Source organism: Mus caroli, unplaced genomic scaffold (assembly GCF_978045245.1).
Source record: "Mus caroli unplaced genomic scaffold, Mus_caroli_1 scaffold_6, whole genome shotgun sequence".
NCBI classification, from domain to species: Eukaryota; Metazoa; Chordata; class Mammalia; order Rodentia; family Muridae; genus Mus; species Mus caroli.
This window is the reverse complement of record NW_028227261.1, coordinates 145,248,921-145,264,794: the sequence shown is the minus strand read 5'-3', so window position 1 is coordinate 145,264,794 and position 15,874 is coordinate 145,248,921. Positions and strand designations below refer to the sequence as shown.

The window sequence follows — 15,874 nt, the reverse complement described above, 5'->3', positions numbered from 1 at the left end:
CAAGTTGCTTTTGGTCATAACGGTTTATCACAGCAACAGAAATGCTATTACTGACCGACCATCTACCCAGGTAACTATTAATCTATCCATGTATTATCTATCTCTATTTAGCCAAAACAAAACCCAAACCACTGTAAGCAAGAACTGTTATTATTCATTTAGAGCACCTAAAAAGTATATGTGTACCTTTATATATCCAACAAAACTCAGTGTTTAATAAACACTGAAAAACACATACAAGAATAGAGCTGCCTCCTTTATAGTAGCCAAAAAAGTAGAAATAATTATTATATCTGTCAAACTCAAAATAATAAAAACATTATATGCTCATAGAAAACACATGGTGGGACTCATGGCTCTAGTTGCATATGTAGCAGAGGATGGCCTAGTCAGTCATCAATGGGAGGAGAGGCCCTTGGTCCTGTGAAAGGTTCTATGCCCCAGTATAGGGGAATGCCAGGGACAGGAATGGGAGTGGGTGGGTTGGTGAGCACGGGAAGGGGGACAGGATAGGGGGATTTGAGGGGAAACTAGGAAAGAGGATAACATTTGAAATGCAAATAAAGAAAATATCTAATAAATAAACAAAACTAAATATCAAAGGAAAAAAGATTAAATTACTAGACTTTAAAACAAAGTAATTGAAGCTCACAGATGTTATACTAAACAGAAACCAATCACAAAAACCTCTCTCTCTCTCTCTCTCTCTCTCTCTCTGTCTCTGTCTCTCTCTCTCTCCTTTCCTCTCCTCTCCTCTCCCTCCCTATTTGTGTGTGTGTGTGTGTGTGTGTGTGTGTGTGTGTGTGTGTGTGTGTGTGTGATTATACTAAATTCAAAAGAAGACAAAACCAGTCTAGATGCTGTATCAGAACACCAGTTTTCAAGATTGCTGACAAAAAATAGAGTTTGGAGGTGCAAGAGGTTTTCTAGAATACGGTCTGTTTACATGTAAAATCTCAACATTTTAGCACTTCTCAGTATGCAAATTATACTTCAATAGGAATGTTTAAAAACATCAACTTGACTGCATGCTCTAATTTAGAATTTAACAACTAGCTAGACTTTGAGAAAATTATATTTGAATTATACTGAGACAATAGGAAGTTGATCAGAGTTTACAGTATATACTCATTAAATCATAGTAAGGGGTCTTCAGAGAAGGCTTAGCAGTTACAAGTGCTTGTTGTTCCTGCAGAGGAGCCAAGCTTCGTTTCCAGCAGTGACGTTGGCTCACAAATGCCCAGAACTCTAACTCTAGGAGATCGGCTGCTCTCTTGTGACCTCCCTGGCATCTGCACACACTTGCACACTCTCCTACGTATGCACACATATATACAAATAACTAAAAATAAAATAAATCTTTTAAAACACCCTAAAACTGCCAATGCAATCTCCACAATATAAGTATGGGCGCACTCACATGTGCGTCACTAAGGTGCAAATATGCTCCCTCACACACAAAGCTAGTCTCTGTCCCTGCTGCCTTCATCCCTCCTGTCCTATGCATCCATCGAGTCCTTCACCCACAGGACCACCCTGTGCCATCCCAATGGCTTGTTTATTGCTACCTCTAGCTTCTGTAACATTGATGCCTTCCTTTCAGTCACTCCACCCAGCCCAGCCTCACCATTTCAGACTGAGTTGAACTCACTTTTCCCTAACACATCTCCACTTTCTTACTGCACGGACCCTTACAAATCTGAACTTGATCCCATAAATTCTCTATTTGAAAAAAAAAATGTAGTGGTCTTTTAGCTATTCTGGGCTCCAAGTATAAATTTTCAAAGACCATATAAAAGACAGAAAGCAGAAAGGTGCCTGTCTGCTTTCCACCGTGTCTTCTGATATCCTGGGTGACACACTGTCTTAGCCTTTGTCAGGCAGCACTTGCCTCTACCTCCATACCACCTGCCAATGCACAATGACCAGTTGGGGGCGAACCCTCTCTGTGTATAGTCTTTGGAAGTCAAGAAAATTACCCACCCTCACTGAGAGCCATCTTTCACACCACTCAGAAGTTAATGCTGTCACGTTTGTTTGATCACACGATACTCCTATTAGATTCTAGCCCCGGTCAGGCCAAGGATGACTGACCAGTGCACATCTGTGTCATAGTAATTATTCAACATATGATTTGTGAATGAATGATCAATAACAATGATAACAAAAAACTATGAAGTGATTTTTTAAACACTGCCTACTATGAACATGAAATCAAACTCTTCTACAGCTGCCGGAGTTTAATGTGCTGGGAAGGCTGGCTGGATGTAGTTGAGGGGAACTATGTCTACTGATGGACTATTCCACAGTGGGCTGAGCCAAGAGCATGATCCCCAGTTGTAGACAGCCAAGAGTAGAAGAATCCCTCAGAAAACACAGCACCCCCATAGCTCTCTTCTGAGTGCAGTGATTCTCAGAATAAGGGGTGTGCTTTTACTCTTTCGTGCGCACTTTGAGACAGAAACTTTATGGGTCACTTAATTCACAAAACCTTAAGTATTGTTTGGCAAAAATGTTACCCTAAGGAACTTTATAAATGACCCCTTCACAAGCCATTCTATTGGTGCTAGGTGGATATGTGGATCCACATTCTGAAGTGACTAGGAATATGCCGGATGACTTCAAATAAAAATATGAGTTTAACGAGAAAGGTTAAAAGTTGTGGAAAAAAAGTAAATATTTTAATAAATCAATTAAAAATATCTGGCACTCAAAATCTAATATCAGAGTGATAATTTCTTAAGACTGATTTTCATACACTACAAAGCACCAACACATTTACAAAGGAAGAGAAAATTAACATTATTAAGACAACTTTGCTTTATGCCACAATCATGACCCAGTCTTTCACATCCCCAGTCCTAAATGACAAAGGAAGACTGAGAAAAGCATGTAGGAACAGTTAGTCTAGTTTATCACACTCAAAAAGCTCGAGACACTGCCGTCAGCTCCATGACCTTCATTTATTTGAAATGTGCTAGAAGACATGGGGACTGTAGGTTCTAGAATCACCCTGTGATGGTCAATTGCACGTCTACTAGTCACCTCCACAGCCTGGGGAAGGCCACTGCCTTGCCATACCCCAGCATCCTCCCATGTGAAATGGACACACCAGCAAATCTAGCTTCTTCAGTGTTGTTAGCTATTAGGTTAGTCCATGAAATGTCCTAAAAATCCACCAATCTAAGGCACGATGAGTGGTTTCCTACCTCGTGACTGTTTATATGGCAGTAAAGTCTCATGAGATTAACACGATGTGTCACCATGAACGTTAGTAAGCAAGACTGCATAACCTAGTCTTAGAATGACCAAGGAAGGAAAACACAACATTCTGCAGAAGACCTCCAACTCAGTTTTCCCTAGAAGGGTTCTAGTGTGGGGTCAGGCCTGATGGCTGGCTATGTTGCCACAGTTCCTTCCATCAGACAAGCAACACTTTGGCAAAAGCAATCAACTGACAGAACCAAGATATCACTAATATAGGTTGATTATTTCCCTGTACAGTTACACAATACAAACTGTAATAGGAAGTAATACTAAGTATCAGGTACAGGAGATGAGAAAGCCAAGTGTGAAGGCTCGGCATGGCCACTGTTGACTCTGAGCCTCACACTTTCTTGTAGCAGAGTCCGATCACAGCCATGCAGAGGGTCTAGGGAGCTTTTAGGAAACCCACGTACAGAACTTGATTAGTTCATTCAGAGCTCCAGCTCCTCTTGCTCCACCTCACACATCAAGCTAATTAATCCCTGAACAGAAACAGCTACATCCACCATTAACGGAGACGTCACATCCTTCTGGGAACTCTGTCATGGATCGCATCTTTAGTTCTATGTGCTTTACTGAGATTGATAAATATCTTTACAAGTCACTTTATTCCACTACCCTGGTAACCACTGGGTATTTTATGTTTATGTGCCAAAATAATTAGGGCATCCGTTTGTCGGACACTGAAATAAAAGCACAGACATTTATAGGCCCAATTCCTTTCACTGTGGTTAGGTCAATAATAAATTAAAAGGTATAGATGACAACTAGAAAAATACTCTTTGAAAATTCATTTCTAAGACTATTCCCCAAATACTTTTCTTTAAAGTATTTGTCTATAATCATCAAAATGCTGATTTTATAGTCTGCTCTGTCTGCCAGTGTCGAGTAGCATTCAACAAGAAGCAGAAAACCAGCAAAAGTTGAAGCTTCACTTGCCAAGCCTGCTGTTCTGAAAATCAGAATCTACGCCATTCTGCACTCATCATGTCAGCTCCTTCCTTCGTACTGTGATGCCCACGATGTGCATCTCTAAAGTAAATGTTTCTGCATGTTAATTAACATACATGAACAAGGTATGAACACTGCCAAAACCTAAAACATCCCATCCACCATACAAAGACATACACTGGCTATTCCTTATTCTGAAAGTCAGTATTGAATTCTTTTTGGCAGGTTCAATTACTCCCAACAAAATCTATGGCTATTATTCACATCACTGCTAAAGATCTGGACTACACTCAATCTGAAGGAGTAAAACAGAATCAAGAAGACACAAATAGAAAAACAATAAAATACAGAACTTATCAGAAATGTGAATGGAGAAGAGATGTAAGGAAAAATCTGGTAAAAACATTTTCCCCCTGCCTATGCCAGTCTGACCACCATAGTTTCTGTCACCTCTGAAAAGCCCCTGACAGCAGCAGTCTTGGCTCAAGGGCCACCCCCACTCTCCCAATTCACTGTTGACAGGGGACTATGGGAACAAAGAAGAATGTGGGCAGGGGGCTCCATGCAGTGGCTAAGGAAAGATGGGGTCCTGAGCAGCCCTGAACAGGCTGTCGAGACACTGCTGCCACTCTCAAGAAGGCTGGGCAGACGGAAGACCAGGGATAATGTCATAACATACACACTATTTCACTTTCACCCGAGACAACCATTTCTATATCCACCATCAAACACCCTGACAATCAAAGAGGGAAAAAGGAAAGGCCACATGTCCCTAACTTATGTTTCCACCACCATCTGCAATGGTAAGCTCACGCTGAACACGGGGTGTGTTTTCCATGACTCTGCCACACCATTAAAACACAAATGTCTTTTTTTTAAGTACAGAAATCATCTGCCAATATCTTAGTCACTGTAGTTTTGTTTCACAAAGCCAGTTTAACACCAACAGTATTTTAAATTTAAACAAAAAAAGCAAAACGCACTAGATCTAGGGAAATGTCATACCTGGTGGTGTGTCTTGCTGTTCTTCAACAGAGGCAACATTTATTTCTAAAATTAGACAAAGGAACAATCCATTATATGTGGCAGATTATGGCTGAGCTAATCATTTGTAGAGAATTCACCTATGATTGTAATAAGTGTATTAGGTTTTGGTACCATGACAACAAAAGAATTAGCTACAGTTGATCAAGGCGGCATACTTCTCAGTCATTTGCAATGCAGGCTTCAGTCAGAGATGGGCACTATAACTTTGCTTTTCCCCACAGTATTGCATCAGACTCAATAAGCAAGTGGCGGGAAGACCAGCTGGGCACCTTGTTTCTTTTATAGAGCATTCGCCACTAAAGCTCTGTCATTCCTCACTTTGGAGCAGGGGACAGAATCAGGAACTTGAGTGTATGCATGGACTCTCCCTACCACTGCTGAATGGCACTCTACCTGGTTCTGCTTAAAAACTCTTCTTGTCTCATAGTTGTAACACTACATAACATTTTATAAAAATTAAGTTGTAAATGAATGTTGAAATCAAACACCATGCTCAGAAAAGCTGTTTTGGAAAAAAATAATCTTTAAGATGAATCTGCATTTTATTTTTATGTTTTAGGTGCTATGTGCTGTATAGAGTAAAAGGTCCAAGGCCACTTCTGGGTTTGAAAACTCAACAAAACCTTCCAATCCATGGGCCCCCCAAATCTACCAGTCCCTGAGCTAAAATCGTACCAATCCCTGGGCAGGAAAACTCATCACTCTCTTGTGAGAGGCTGGCTGTGAAATGCGACTTGTGGCATTCCTTGGGTCCTGACTGCCAAGTTCCCTTTCCCCAAGAGCTCTGAACCACTTCCATTAGAGAACGCCTTCCCCTGTGAGCTTTAACAGTCAGAACACTGAATCGGAACCCTGCACTCCAGCATGAGCTAGCACTGAATCCTCAGATGTCCTACTCTGACTTGAAGCTGTAGATGTGAACTTTAGCTGGCTTTCTTTCCTTTGCTGCTTCAGTTCCTAGAGAGCTAGAGAGGCTGCAGCCATCACCAGCCAATCAGAATCACTCTATAAATTACCTCAAATACTAGTTTCATCAGACCCAGCAAGCCACTCAACACTACCTTACATGAGATTGTTAGCTCTGTTCCTTAGGAACTGTAAGAGGACAGATGTCAATGGCACACAGCTTTGATTCTAGTACTGGGAAGGCAGAGGCAGGAGGATCTCTGTGACTTGAGGCCAGCCTAGTTTATACGGCAAGTTCCAGAACAGCAAGGGTTATATAGAGAGACCATGTTTCCAAAAACAAACAAAATAAGCAATAATAATAATAATAATAATAAAAGGGGGAGATTAATTTTTAAGTTTTTCTAACTAATGTTCAAAATATTGATATGCCTTCTTTATTCATTTTTGTGCTTGGTGTAACTTATTTTTAATTATACAAATTATGCTCAAGATAGAATATTAAATCTATTTTACATAAAAGGAAACAGAAGGCTGGATGTAATCCCAAACCCCGGCACTCTTCCTTCCTGCAGGAAGCTCGCCACAAGTTCCAGGCCAGCCTGGGCTACAGAGAAAAATCCATGCTTAAAAGTAAATAAGGAAGTCTAACACACTCCACCCCCTTTAAGTAAGATAAAGTGAAATGTATAAAGTAAACATGGGCTGGAGAGAGAATTCAGCAGTGGACAGATGGGTCATCAGTTAAGAATACTTGGTGCTGCTCCCAGAGGAAGCGTCTTTAGTTCTCAACACCCAAACAGAGGCTCACAACTGTCTGTAACTCTAGTGCTAGGACGTCCAGCATCCTCCTTTGGCTTCTGTTGGGGGGCCGGCCAGGAGAGAGGTTGGAGACTGTACTGTTGAAAGGGCAAGCCCTTCACTGCTTCCCACCCAAAATAAAAAAGCCAATTGGCCTTGTACTACGGAGCCAGTCGTCATACCCCTTCTCCCTGTTTCCCCGCCTGTCATCCAAAAATGCGGAGGAAATTCAACTCAGTGTTATTCTTAATAAAGTGTATTTCAAATTTGTTCAGTCAAACTTAGCCAGGGTTCCAACGCCCTTCTTAAAATGCAACCAGGAAGTTACCTATTCAGCACTAATTAACATTATAAAGTCAGAGCCTACAGCTCAGCGCTATTCTGTTAGTGGTTTACTAGGACAATAAAGACAGTCTTTGACAGATACAGTTTACCATATGAAAAGTTAGGGAATCCCACGGAAACAGGTCTTTTCTTTAGCCCTAAGAACTCAGGCAGAACTATTGAGCATAGATAATTTTTTTTTTTTTTTTTGCCTCAAGCCAGCCTTTTCTTTTTTTTCTTTTTTTGTTATCAAATGGGAGGAGATGTAGCCTCCCCACTGCCAGCCTGGAACCTGCTGGCTCAGGGGTGGAGTTTCCTGCTCATTCGTTCTGCCACGCCCACTGCTGGACCCTGTCCCTTTGCTGCTTGGAGCCACACACGTGTTCACCCTGCTACTGGACCCCGAGACCATTCAGCGGGAATCGGGTTCCCTTCCCCTTCCTTTATAACTGGATGTCGGTACTAGTAAAATTGGGCTTTGAACAAGATGAACTTGTCTTGGCCTCGTTTCTTCTTCCTCCCCGTCTAGCTTCCTCTCTTTTCAGCTCGGAGCTGCCATCTCAGTTGAACCGTTCACATTGCGGGCTGCTGGCTGGCCCCCAACAGGCTTCCACAGCAGCAGGTACATGTGCACTGCACATATATGCATGCAGGGACACTCCCATACAAATAAAATTAAATGTAAAAATCTAAAGATAAAAAGAAAATAACAACCAAAATCAAGCACACTCCTATCCAGTACAATCAATGCACTCATGTCTCCTTGTCACCTGATCACTGTCGTCCACCATCACAGTGTCACTACTCCTAGTTAACTTAAACTTTCAGCTAATTATATTTTGGAAAAACAGTAAAAGTGCATCCAACAAACTCATCAGAAAATTTTATCAAAATATCATGTGTTTGGGTTTGTGATTTTAAATATAAAACCCCTACTTTGCTGTTACAGTCCAGCAAGAGCCACAGACAAGGTTCTCAGCCCCGCTAACTACCAGAAAGAATTAGTAGTTTAGCATATTCTCAAAATGTCTGAAACTTCTTAGAAATGAACCATGTCTCCAAGCTTGGAACTGTGTGGTCAAATCATGTATGGTGACTACGACGGTTACTCATGATTGACCACAAGTGTTCATCCCACATCAATCATGGCAGGGCTATGGGTGTGGTGGCAGGGCTATGGGTGTGATTAACCCAGGCAGGATTAAACGAGCTTGATTTGGCAGAATCTGTGGAAGTGTAATCTGAGGAAATGTGTGTGCAGGGCTGGTGACTGGGTTTACTTTCCTGTGCAGATACAATGTAGAGATGCCTGCCTGCACAGGCCCTGTGTACCTTCTGTATTCAGATTGGAGTTGTCTTCAGGTAACAGTAATGGTTACATTGAGAATTCCTCTCTTCCCTTCAGTATCTTGAATATCTCGGAATCAATAAGCATTAGAAAATGAACACAGTGCATCTCAGCCATAATATGCTTACCCATGCCCAGGGCTCTATTTCCAGCCTGACAGAAAATGTAAATTACAAACTCTAAGAGGAATTGTGCAAGGAGACATCTGCTATGGTAGGCCTCTGATGAGAACACAAGCATGCCCACACAGGAAACTTAAAGACCCTGGAGAGAAGGGCTGTGAGCCGTTTACGTCTGCGGAACCAGGATCATGCAGAACCAAACTCCTTTGTTAAAAAAAAAAAAAAATGTACGAACACCTTTGCCCTGTCTCCTCCTCAGTGTCTACTGTGAGAACCAACAGAAACAACCCAAGTGAAACATTCTTTTAACATAATTCTGAAATTATCAGATCTGTTCTACTGAAATACTGCTACTTCACAAAGTCTAATTTTACTTTTCAGAAAAAATCTTTCCTTTCCAAGAAAATCTACCAAACAAGCAATAATGCATTTTTTTCTTCTCAGCATCTCAATAATATCACAAACCATGCAACTGCCAGCCCATCTCCACCCACAGGAACCCTTTCTCATCAGGTTGCCTTCTCTGAAGTGGTAGCTTACTCATAAACAAGGGTGGCCTTGCACCCACACCCATTTCTCTCACAGCAGCCTGTTTCCATCACCATCTTTGAACTCTTCCTTTATTATGTCTGGCCACTGGATGTCAGCCTCATAGAAAAGAGCCCTGTTACTTTATCCACCCCAGCACTGCCTGCCCAAACCCTGGGTAAACACACAGATCAGGACACAGAATTTGAGTAAACTGATCTACTTCAATGTAGAATATACGATTATCTCTAAAATATAACCTACCAGCCAGGCATGGTGGTGCACACCTTTAATTCCATCACTCAGGAGGCAGAGACAGGCAGATATCTGTGAGCAAGACCAGCCTGCTCTTCGAAGCAAGTTCCAGGACAGTCAGTTTTACACAGAGAAACTCTACCTCAAGAACAAACTAACAAACAAACATAAACAATAACAAAAGAAAACAAGAAAAAAACCTTACCTTCTGAGATTATGCTGGAATCATCTATGGTGTTATCTAGGAAAATAAATGAAGACACCAACCACATTACATTAACTCGTCCTCCACTTAGATCAGTGACTCTCAGCCTCCCCAGTGCTATGACCCTTGAATATAACCCATGTCGCCATGACCCCCAACCACAGAAGTATTTTCATTGATACTTCTCAACTGTAATTTTGCTACTAGAATGAATTATTTCTGATGGTTTACAATGACCCCTTGAAAGGGTCATTTGACACACAAGGGAGTCACAAACCACAGGTTGAGAACCAATGACTTAGATACCTAAAGTGGCTAATATCCACTCAGAAAGTGTTATCTAGGCTGGATCTCCTTCTGGGAGACTCCCATAAAGAGTCTTTATTTATTCCACAAAATCCACTTTAATGCTAAATTGTATTCAAAAGTTTAATCTTACTCCTGCTGATATAAAATAAATATTGAATAAATATAAAATGTATAGTTCATTACTGGTTGCAAATGCTGTGCTGTTTTATGCAAGGGCCTAGAGTATCTTTGGATTTTGATATCTGTTGGCCATCCTAGCAGCAACTTCATGGCAGAAACCATGTTTGACAACTCCTAAATACTTATTCTTATATCTCTGTTCCACAGCTATGCAGTTACTATAGGAAAAACTCACCTGAAATCTCTACCCCTTCGTGCTCTGAAGGTTCATATACTATGAAGTAAATAGAAAACAGAAATCATGCAGCACTGAGTAACAATAAGAACAGACAGTGTACTACAGGTTTGCATTATTTCATTTATAAACATTTTAAGCCTCAGGCTTACTCACTAACAATGTAGATTACAGGGCAGGGACAGGAGTATTTGGCTAAATGCTATAAAACAAACCATCTGGGCTCACATTTTAGCTACTGGGTAGCCATGGGAGATGGAAATTTCATGTTCTCCTTCCCTTACAGGGGCAAGTATAAGTTCCTCCCATAATCACTGTTAGCAAGATTCGCTGACGAATTAACAGGGAGTCTCCTTTTCTGGTTTTCCAGTGTGTGTGCGCTCTCCCCTGCTAATTATCCCAGGATCCCAGGCTTCCCAGGCAGTCTTTAGTTTGCACAGTGATTGGGTTGGAGACAAACACCCCTGCTGGTACCCTCTCAGCAGGAACTGGCTGACAGGACCTTTAATTTACCATGGTAACCAGGGCCCAAGGGACTGGAGTTTCTGTGCTCTGATGCAAAGGCTGGTGTCCCATGGCTCTCTCCCACAACCCCACAGCCCCACACTGAGCGGCAGGAAATCTCCTTAGTCAACTGACCTTCAAAAATGCTTCCAGTATTTGGTACACCAGAACCAAACCTTCTGGCCCGCCTCCGTGGTAATACATCTTACCAAAATGTATTATAACACAATGATACATTAACAAAGAACTGTTTTTGAATATTGACGATCTTTTAGACATTATTCTTGGTATTAAGAGTACAATCATGTCACTGGGCCATTAGCATTAAACATGTACAAATAAACCTCCCTTGGCAGACCCCAGAAGCAAACTGACACTCCTTTCCTCTCCTCAACCCACACATCTGCCTGAAAAGGAGCCCAGGAGAAGGGCAGGGACAAGCCTTACCCAGGCAGGGTACTCCTAAGCTCAGCCTTCCGGGTTCTCAGCAGCAGGTCTCTCTCCGCCCCTGCCCTGGGTGTTCAGGACTCCCTTTCTTCTTCCTCAGTCTTCCCCATTGGCCAGTTCTTTTTTCAGCAGGCAGCAGAAATGTGCCCTCAGACTCAGGACCTATCCCCGACCCCTGACCCCTGACCCCTGACCTCACCGTCCTCTCCTTACAAGATTCACAGTCTGGCTCCAATTACCTGCTAGCACCCAGGAGTCCCATGGAGCCCTGGACTCCACTGCAAGCTGAACACCAACAAATTGCTTCTCTGGTCTCACCTCTTGGGTGGCTCAAAGCACCCCCACTACCAGTTTGTAAGAAACTGGGTCCAAGGTCTCTCTGCCTCCCAGTTTCTCTTTTCTTAGAGGAAAAAAATCTAACATCCATTAAGCCTGCAGGAGTCAGAGTTGCCGGCATCTTGTTCTCCCACTCGCTTTCCACAGAAATGCAGCAAACCCTAACAATTTAACAGACACCTTCGCCACCCTCCACCTTTGCTGGCAATACCCTGGTTTCCTGGCATAAACTGCCACCATTGCCATCCAATCCGTCCACTGAAACACTCATTAAACTATGAAGAATGCAGACTTGACTTCACAGTGCCCCTGTGTGGCACCCCAAGATGAAGATAATGCCCTTGACTTCGCCTACACATGGATCAAAGGGTCTTTTTAGCTCCATTCCTCTTTCTCCCCAGAGAATCCATAAACAGGTGTTACCAAGCACCCTCATCTCCAGGTATTTAGTCCACACGCCAGCATGCATCGATTATTAAAGACTTGCCACACAATAAACTGGCTCTCACAAGCACCTGTCAAAGTAGCAGAAGGCTGCACTGGAATGATGGCCTGACTCCTTCTTCCTGCTATATTATAGAGTCCATAAGGACGCCAAACACATGGCCCTTCATTCCAGCTACAGCAGTCATCTGTCCTGGACACAGAGAGATAACGGATACATAAACACCCCAGTGGGATAACAAAGCTGTGTCATCACTTCTTAGGGTGTGCCCTGTAGGCTTGATGCTTTGAGGACCTCTGTGAGGTAACAAGGCAGCTCTTGTTCTGTCAAATCACGTGTTCACCAGATTCTGGAGTTTGATGGAAAATGTGCATCATGTTCTCCCAAGGTTTCTACCTGCTAGAGCCTCACTTCTATACAGCAAGGTGACACAAAGTTTCCTACCAGATCCTGATGTCCCTTTAGGTCAGGTTACTGTCAGCTGACTTCTGTCTTCACACAGTGGTCCTGAAGTTGTTCCAAGACAACACATCACAGACTCTGCTTCTTACTCATAAAGTCCCGAGCAACTTACCTACCTTCCCCAACCTTACTGCTTTTGCCCGGAAAACAGGGAAAACATAATCTAGACTGGAATTTAAGAACCCATGCTGGAGATGCCTGGAGCCAAGAGCAGTATAGTCACTAAAGGCCAACCTGCTCCATCCCTACCCAGCCTGCAACATGACTTGCAGCCAGAAACCAGCTTTAGGTCTTCCCCAACAGGACAAAATGCCATGGCAAGTCGTGAGAGGAGTGATTTGTAGAAAGGAACCCTGACAGAAGACGCTGGCCATTTATATTTTAGCCAAGAGGAATAGCTACAAAATGATATCAATGCTTTAAATAGCTTGCAATTGCAACTTGCAGAAAATAAAAGAAGGTATTATTTAGACAATGGCCAGATCCACAAGTGAATTCCTTTAAGATGGTTGGTCTTTTGGATGATGCATGATAATTACAGCTTAAAATACAATTCTCCATATTATATATTTAAAAGTATGGATACATTTTTAAACAAATGAGTGGCTTAGGGCTAGGAAGTATTTACAAACCTGGTTCATCATAGTCTTGGTGTCTTATTTCCTCTGCAAAAAAAAAAAAAAAAGAAAATAGAAATTTAAAACAAAGTAAATATTAAACAAAACATTAAAGCTATATAACTAAAGAAAAAACAAATACTAAAAGAAAAAGACCTTTTCTTAAATACAGAACTCTAATCAACATTACAGTTGCAAATGTTTGTCTTTGTCCAAAAGGATGAATATAAAAGAAGGAAAATCATTTTCATAAAATTCCTCCTATTAATCTATAAAATGCTAGCATTAGGAGTTAGTGGCTTGCTCTGTTAGTGGGGCTTCCAGTAGGAGATGAGACAGAAGCTCATAACAATCTTCTAATACACAAAAAACCCCACTAAAGCTGCATCTATGAAAGAAAAAAGTCACCAAATAAAGACAGTGACCTGAAGAGCGCCCATGATTTAGCAGTGACTGACAATGCTCTGTAATACCTGCATGGGGCAGCAGCATATCTGCATCTGTCACTGCTTCACTGGGATCTAAAAGGAAAGGAAGAGGGACTTGGCAAACCGCACACAGCATGCGCATCACAGACACCACTCTAAGAGTCAAGAATGAATTCTAAGAGAAATACTGCTGTGGTTTCTATCTCAAATGTCCGCAAAGGCTCCTGCATTGAAAGCTTTGGCCCCAGTCAGTGGCACTATTGACTGTTAATTGTTAATTGTTAACCCATCAATGAATTAATCCATCAGTGCATTCATAGCTGAATGGTGTTTGGTGGGGACTTCTTGGAGGAAATGTGTCATTGTATCACTGCAGGGTAAGTCTCTGAACACACCTTGCTGTCCCCTCCTGAGCTTGTTGCTTCCTGGCTACCATGATGTAAGCAGCCTCACTCTGCCTTCAGATCCTGCCACATAATATGCTGCTCTGCCTTGGGTTCAAAGCAGTGGCACTAGCAAACCCAAAACACATATATGGTTCTGGGCTAGGAAGTAGTATCATGGTAGAATGTTTGCGGTTCAAACCCCAGCATCACCACTAAAAATAACAACAATAAAAATTGTATTCTATGAGCTAAGAGAAGTCTCCTGTCCTCGGTTGGATCCTGCTATCCCACTCCAGGATATACACCTTAGGGGATCTAAGTCTGTATACAATAGAGTCACCTGCACGCTTATGTATGCTGTTACTTGCTTTACAACAGCTAAGTCATGGAATCAGCCTGGGTGTCCTCCAACAAATGATTAGATGCCAACAGTGTGGTATCAATAAAAACTGATGCTTTACTTAGCCATACAGAACAAAACTATGTCATTTGAGATGGATTGAAGTGAAGATCATCAGGTGAAGTAAGCTAGAGTTGGAAAGCCAACCATGATCCTCTCATATGGACACTCTATTTTAAAAGGGAGGAAGGGGAGGAGAAGGCGAGGGAAAGAAAGGAAAAGAAAAGAGAAAAGACAAAACACAAACGTAGAAGAAGACTACTTGGAAAAAAGGAAAGGAAGCAGCAATGGTGGGGAAGCTGGAGAAAGATGGTGGAGTGAATACAAAGCGTATTCAAAAGCAAATGCATGAAAGCGTTACAAAGAAAGCTGCCAACGCTCCAAAACTGAAAACCTCTCATCCCTCAAAAAGTGCCTCTCTCTTACTTTTTCACCGCAATAAAAACTAACACACATTAACACCATTTTCTTTTAATAAAATGTACCATGGGAAAGGTCCCACATGCTATGGTCTAGGTGCCAGATGGTAAGGAGCAGGGGTGAAGGCTTGTAGCTTCCTGACTGTAGGACATCACACTAGCTTCCATTTCTAGACTCCTTACAACAAAGCAAAGGCTTGTACCTTCCTGACTATATGACATCACACTCGCTTCTGCTTCTAGTACTCCTTATAACAAACAGATAATGCCAGTCATGGTTTAAGAGAGACATCCTTTTCTCGTTTACCTTGTCATGTTAAATGATATCCATAAAACTCTGTGGTCTAGGGAATATAAACAACTGTAAGAATTATGAAGTGACCTCCGTGGGAATCAGAGTAAACTATTTACCCTGACTTAGTCACAGCGTCCAACAGAAATATACAATGATAATTTTATTATTTACATACCTGAGTTTTCCTGTTCATTCGTCATCTCTTCCATGTCATTTGGATGGTTCTGCGATGCTATAAGTTAGGAAAGGGGACATTTAAAATGTCTCTTAATAAGCTTACATATCATATCTATAATCTACCATGTCCACCCATGCATGAACTGTACTTAATCCCAAATGTAGATAATGTAGCTTCCAGCATAGCTGCATTTAGAATCTAGGCACAAAGGAGCAAAGCCATGGTCTCATGTGGCAAATTCAACTAGTCAGCCATTCAAACCACACAGGGCAGAGCACCACTGAACAGCACAGATCGGCCGGCACTGGCTAGTGCCAAGCTTTCTGGGGTTTATGCCATACAGCAACACAAGATAAGGAGTGTCACTGGCTTCATAACCTAAGGCTATAAAGCATGCATGTGCACTTTGTTTTTGCTTATTTTTCTTTCTCTTTCTTTTGTTTTGAGACAGGTCTTGGTTTATAGTCCAGGCTGGCTTCAAATGCATGACAATTCTCTTGCCTCTGCCTGCCAGTTACTGGGGTACTGGGATTATAGGT

General features: G+C 42.0%; 1 protein-coding gene across 15 annotated transcripts in view; it reads right to left on the bottom strand.

The window, feature by feature from the left end:
• The window catches only part of Asph (aspartate beta-hydroxylase), a 209,783-nt gene that overhangs the window by 126,183 nt on the left and 67,726 nt on the right, over nt 1–15,874 (bottom strand). For 13 of the 15 annotated variants that reach the window (XM_029476170.2, XM_085839501.1, XM_029476159.2 and 10 more), the window contains 6 exons: nt 15,333–15,389; nt 13,703–13,750; nt 13,245–13,277; nt 10,419–10,457; nt 9,755–9,790; nt 5,224–5,268 (listed from right to left, as the gene is read on the bottom strand). In XM_029476170.2, the coding sequence (XP_029332030.1) occupies nt 5,224–5,268; nt 9,755–9,790; nt 10,419–10,457; nt 13,245–13,277; nt 13,703–13,750; nt 15,333–15,389 (258 nt within the window). The remainder of the gene's footprint in view (nt 1–5,223; nt 5,269–9,754; nt 9,791–10,418; nt 10,458–13,244; nt 13,278–13,702; nt 13,751–15,332; nt 15,390–15,874) is intronic. The other 2 variants (XM_029476162.2, XM_021161305.3) reach the window with 1 other exon arrangement.